This window comes from Solanum pennellii, chromosome 11, assembly GCF_001406875.1.
Source record: "Solanum pennellii chromosome 11, SPENNV200".
In the NCBI taxonomy this organism is placed as follows: domain Eukaryota; kingdom Viridiplantae; phylum Streptophyta; class Magnoliopsida; order Solanales; family Solanaceae; genus Solanum; species Solanum pennellii.
In genome coordinates, this window is record NC_028647.1 from 7,269,275 (window position 1) to 7,275,467 (window position 6,193).

Consider the following 6,193-nt stretch of genomic DNA (forward strand, 5'->3'; position numbering starts at 1 on the left):
CAAGAGAGAGTTACTCGGATAAAGAAAGTAAAGAGGTCCTAAGAAGAAAGCTGTATTGAAACAGAGAAATTCTTTCCCAAACTAGTGGTACATAAAGGACAAGTCTAAGAAATAGAGTTGAGTGAAGGAACAATTTTGACAAAACCATGCCAACTCCAAAACAGTAAAAAGTGAAGAAAGACAGACAAGTTAGGACCAGCAACAGAGCATCTATCTGCTTTCTCCTCTTTTCATATTAAAACTCTTTCAATGTAATGCCACTTTCTTTCACTCATATCAAAACAAAACAAAAGCACATGACACATTCAGTCAACTTTATTATAAACAAAAAAAAATAACATGATCATACATAACAAGAATTTACTACATTTTTTTATATATATATAGATGTATTTTTTAATAAATATATTCAAACTCCTGATCCTATGAGCTGTACACTTTTGATTATTCAAAGTCCTTTCCTCTCCCCACCACTCCAATCTTTTTTGAATCTCACTGAGAAAGAAGACTTGCTCAGTTTTCTATGCTCAAATAATCACTAAAACTAAAAACACAAAAAGAACTCATTTACCCCCCCAACCCAACCCTATGGGAATATACAGAAGACTTACACTCAACTCAACCAGTGGCTGATCCATAAAATTCAGCCACTAACAAACCCCAACCATGAATGAGGCCAAAAATGTCTTCAGGTCGTGTACCACTGCAGCCAAAATGAATAATTTCTTTGATTATGATCACCGCGTGCTGCTGCTGCTGCTGCTGCCGCTCATTCCAGGCACTGTGCTTTACCAGTTGGGATTTTCCAGATTCAGTGAAGAATCTCTATAATGTAAGATCCTTTTTTGTTTTCTTGCCCTATCACCTGTCTTCAACAAAAATTCTGCCTATGAAATTCCGAAACCTCTTTGAATAGAGCTTTGGATCGACAGCTGAGATTGAGGCGGGGTCAACTTGCAACGATTTGTAAGCATGCTCAAGCTTCTTACTAATATCATAATCCTGCAGAATGTCAATGATACCAAAGTACAGGACTACTTCATAGACTTCCCCACGGGAAGGGGGTACATTACAGAAACCACCGGGGGTGTACTGATCAAAATCACTCCTTCGTGCCACTCGTTCTGCCCGTGCAGGCATGTTAGCTCCCAACTGAATCAAGGGTTTCCTGTAAAGATATAATTCAAGTAACTTCAAAGTCAGAAAAGGTTTTTAGACACGATACAAATTTAAAACACCCAAAAGTACTATGGGAACAAGGATAAATCAATGTTAATCAGCAAGCAATTAACTATGTCAAGAAAAAAACAATTTTGTCTTTGTGGCTGCAAAATCTTATTTTGTGATGTCAAAAGGGGATCTGCAAGAAATTGCTTTCTGAATTAACTTAATAGTGATCAAATAAATATTAGCTTCACTACTAAAATCAGTAGCACGCATCTATTCTGCCAAAAGAAAAAACTAGTAATTTTATTTACAACCGGGAAATAATAGCAGTTGGAAGAGCAATATAATCGGACCGGCTTTAATCATCCACGGTCATTAATAAGACCTTGCTCCAGTTGTTCCCATCACAAATGTTGTTTAATAAACTCCATCAAAAAGTTGCAGCGATAGACCAAGTGAAATCACTGCTTCCAACTACCAACCTCAAATTCATGGAGAATCGATTTACTTCCCAATGGTATACAAGCACAGATCTTAGGGAGCAATGGACTACTATTTTCCTTCAAGGTGTCTTTAAAGTAAGGTCTTATCGCATTACTTGGCACTCTTTTTTAGTTTTACTGTAGTTGTAAACCTCAACCAAAAAGGTGAAAGTCAAAGGATGTAAAAAGAACAGTTCTTACCGGCCAGCAAGAATCCTATCCATGTCTTGTAGCTCAGCTTCAAGGAAACGACAGCCACGCATGAACTTCTCATTTTGGAATGAATCACTCTTTCCTGAAAGCAAGCAAAGCTTCCTTTTATATTTTTCTGGACCCTTCTACATTGTTATCCAGCTAAGAATGAAGTTGTTACAAATGTGTAACCTACCATTACGCAAGAGGAATGGCGATAAACCCATCTTTTCACCCGTATTATCCTCTCGGAAGTGAAGACCAACCAAGAGACTGTAATCCATGATTCGCTCAGCTTCCAGAAATTCACAATCACGATCAATTTGTCTGCAAAGAAGTTAAATCAATTTAGTAATGCAAAAATATATTGTGTGACAACTCTTGATTAGGAAAATAAACTAATGTTACAACAAATGAATTCATATACTTACTTGATCAGTTCTTCATACCAGTTCCGCTGGAGACGGAACACAAAGTTCAGATCAAGGTCCTTGAGGGTAGTAGTTTCATCAATTTCTCCTTCGGGTTTATCTGTTGTGCGGCCATGTGAGGAACCTTTCAGGTCAAACCGTCTGTGAATACGATATTCTGAGCAGAACATGTTGCCCATAACAATGAACCGCGTCTGCATCCAATGAAAGAAAATAATATCAGACATGTTAAGCCTTGCGTCAAATCTAAAATTCTAAGTTTGAAGTCAGACATACCTTGACACCACCAACCGGTTTGACGCAATGGACACCATAGAACTTTGTGACCAGGGTATTTTCATAACGACAAACATGTTGATAGTAACTTGGAAGCATCTTAATAAGCACCTGATTAACAGATTGCAAAAATTCAAACTCATTAGAAAATTAAACATGTCATCACTTTCTAATTGAAGAAAATATCTTATCTACCCAGGTCTGCAGTTAAACCAACAACAGTAAAATAACCATTTTAGGAAATCAATTCAAGTGCAAGTCAAAGGTGAGGCAACTAACCTTGACTTCTGATTTTTTCACAGTTTTGATCATAAACCTATCATCCTGAGTCAAATAGAAAAAGCTTCCACTCTTCCCCGGAGAAGAAAGCTCTCTCAGAGCATCATTTCCACAAATTGCCAACATGTAATCCGCAGGATCAACTTGGAACAATTCTCTCAAATGTCTGGATAACCCAACAAACAACCAAACACTTTTAGAGTCTTTCATGGTGTGTAAAACAAAGATCGAGTTAATCAATATCAAATTAAACACTCAATCTCAACAGACAATTTATCATCTACATGTTATAGGAAATCAATACCTAAACACCACCGGACAATAATCCTTCCAACGGAAATCAGTAGATTGATGAGGGGGTGTAAGCTTAGACCCTTCTGGTGGAAACCTGGTCCAGAACTTCTCGTTAGGATCAAAATCACTGGTTTTAAGATCCCGTAATATCGAAGCATGCTTCCCAACCGAATACCTATAAAAACCATCATTGATTCAGCTATACAAACAATTGTAACTAAAAAAAAAAGTAATATACTCAAACTGAAATAGAACATCCAGTATACTGGCGTAAAACAATTTCATTCTATTATATTACCTAATGCCCAACTGGAGATTGAGCATCAAATCGTAATTTTTATGCCCTTTGGATATAGTATGGCCTGGCTTCTTTTCTTCTTTGCTAAAGCAACAAGGATTTCTCCTGAACTGCTTAAGTCCATCTCGACCAAACCCAAAGCCATCCCTGTAAATCATGGATGCCTCTACATTATCAATAATATCACAAGTAATGTCACCGGCTTCACCATCCGACTCCCAAATGCAAATTCTGGGAAAATTTCTTTCTGTCATACTTCCCCTTGATCCATCCACGGATGACCTCTTCTTCCCCATATTCATCACTAGCAACCCACAATCTTCATCAGCCATTAAAGGTGCAGCTAACTTGTGTCCAAAAAATCCCCCCAAAACATCTTCTTTAGCACTGAAATCAACACTTTCTTTCTTAACAGAGCCATGGCTGTTAGTTCTACTGTTTGCTGGATAAAAAGTACCATTAAGAATTTGGTTTTGATGTTGCTGATTCTTAGCATCTTTACTCCAACACCCAATATAACAACTCCCATCAGGCCAAGTGAAAACTCCATGGCCTTTAGGACCACCAGCTTCCCAATTTCCATCATATCTATTTCCATTTGCCCAAATCAAAACACCTCTACCATGAATATCCCCAGTTTTCCATTCACCAACATACTCGTTTCCATTCTTCCAAACATATCTACCTTGTCCATCTTGTAAATTCCTTTTCCATAGCCCTTCATAGTAATCCCCGTTGCTATAGTGTTTCTGCCCATACCCATGTTTCCGATCCCCGGACCATGAACCTTTGTACATATCCCCATCGGATCCAATAAAGGTACCTGAACCCTCCATACGCCCCGACTTAAATTCACCTTCAAATGTAGCTCCAGATGGCCACGAAAACTTACCCTTACCAGATGCTTTACCTCTTTTCCACTCCCCTTCATACATACACCCATCTTTCCACAAATACTTTCCGGATCCGTGAGGCGAACTACCGGAGAAGCTACCTATGTACAGATCTCCATTCGGAAGGTGCTTTTCCACTACCCCAACGTTTGAGCTAGTACTAGTTGTACCAGACGCTGCACAAATTGTACCATCCGTCGGAATAACTCTCCTTGATGTTGCTTGTGATTTGCTCCGAGGAATGATGATAACTGACCTCGGGGTCGTCGTCGTCGTCGTCGTAGCTGATTCTAGAATCTTCTCTTTCTCCTCCTCATCCACTTCCTTCGTATTCTCCTTCCTTCTAGTCGATATTTCAGGAATCTGACTCGACAACAAAAGGGTTTCCGGCATTTCACTTTTTTCACTCAATGATATCAAAAATGTTCTTCTTTTACAAACAAACTCGTCCTGTTCCTTTGAATTATACCTGAAAATGGCTACACCGGAGCATATTCTCCGGCCAACTCCATTCTGGGTGTTTATGTTTCTCTCTCTAGACTAGAAAAAATGGAAAGAAGATAGAAGAGAGAGAGAAAGAGTCACAATTTGGCTTTGCTGTATTGGAAGAGAGTAAAGAGAAGTATGAATACAAACAAGAGTTTTGAGAGAAACACAAAGGAAGAGAGAGAAACAAAGATGAAAGGCATTTAATTGAAATGGAAAATAAATTAAAGTAAAAAAAATATGAAAAAAAGCTTAAAAGAAAAAGTAGACACAGAGCCCTAAGAAAAATGTGAAACTATAGTATAAGATATAATTAATTAATTAATTTAATTAAGTTTTTCAATGGGAAGGTTTGTTTTTGGTTATAATTTGATTGAATGTCAATTACACTTTCCCACCCTACTTCCTTGTGATCTTAAATGTCATTTCATGTGCTCAACTAATTTTTGATCATATGGTATGAAATTAGTGGCAAATAAATATTGTTGTTTTCATAATAATTTCTTGGCAAAAAGACACAAAATTATATGTATATATATATATACATATTTTTTTCTATCTCAAACTTAATAAAATTGGAAATTTTCTATTTAAAGGTTTTAAGACAAATCAGTATAATAGGAATATTTCCATAAAATTTGGATCGAGTAAGATTTAGGCAGAGTTTACTTTTGTCTTTGTGTAATAGAAAAATTGTTCGTGATAGATCATCGAGTCAAAAGGCAAAGTTATAGCAAAATGATAGATAAATATCAAGATGTACGCAGATTATACATTTTATTTTTTTGTTTTAATTTATTTTTATTTCTATTATTTTAAATCCTAAATTCTTTTTAAAATTTTTATAATTGTGAAAATTTTCTAAAACTTTATTCTTTATTTTATATTATTGATATTTCATCTTCTTCTCATTCTCGATTTTTACTTCATGTGATTTTATACAATTTTTCTTATTATTTATTTTTTTATGTCAAATTTATTTTTTATCATTAGCATAATTTTTGTAAATAATCTATTTTTTTTTTTTAAGTAAAGTAGAATTCATTGTTGAGTGATGTTATAAGACTTACATTTTTCTTTTTTTGAAAAAACATATTTATCAATGTTGTGTTAAAATTTGACATAAAAGTATTATGTTAAATTTTTTGTTTTGAATTTAGAACTTAGTTTAATATTATTGACTTGAGACTTCACACTGCAAGTCATTTATTTTTATGTTTTATAGTATTTTATTAATTTATGATATTTTATTTATAATATTAATTTTTTTGTCAAACATATGTTTCATGATGTTTCATAAAAATCTTGTACTTTTAGTTTTTATGGTTAATTCAATTGAAACATACTATTTTCAAAAAATATAAATCAATAATTTTTCATAATTTTAGTTAATAA

General features: G+C 35.0%; 1 protein-coding gene across 1 annotated transcript; it reads right to left on the reverse strand.

The window, feature by feature from the left end:
* Positions 1-346: 346 nt before the first annotated feature.
* Positions 347-4,999, reverse strand: LOC107004623 (phosphatidylinositol 4-phosphate 5-kinase 2). The gene is made up of 8 exons (XM_015202901.2): positions 3,420-4,999; positions 3,132-3,296; positions 2,828-2,993; positions 2,549-2,659; positions 2,273-2,466; positions 2,038-2,168; positions 1,851-1,944; positions 347-1,168 (listed from the first exon to the last, which is right to left on the reverse strand). Exons 1-8 carry the CDS (start codon positions 4,703-4,705, stop codon positions 862-864), a joined length of 2,454 nt encoding a protein of 817 aa, XP_015058387.1. The 5' UTR covers positions 4,706-4,999; the 3' UTR covers positions 347-861.
* Between the last annotated feature and the right edge of the window lie 1,194 nt (positions 5,000-6,193).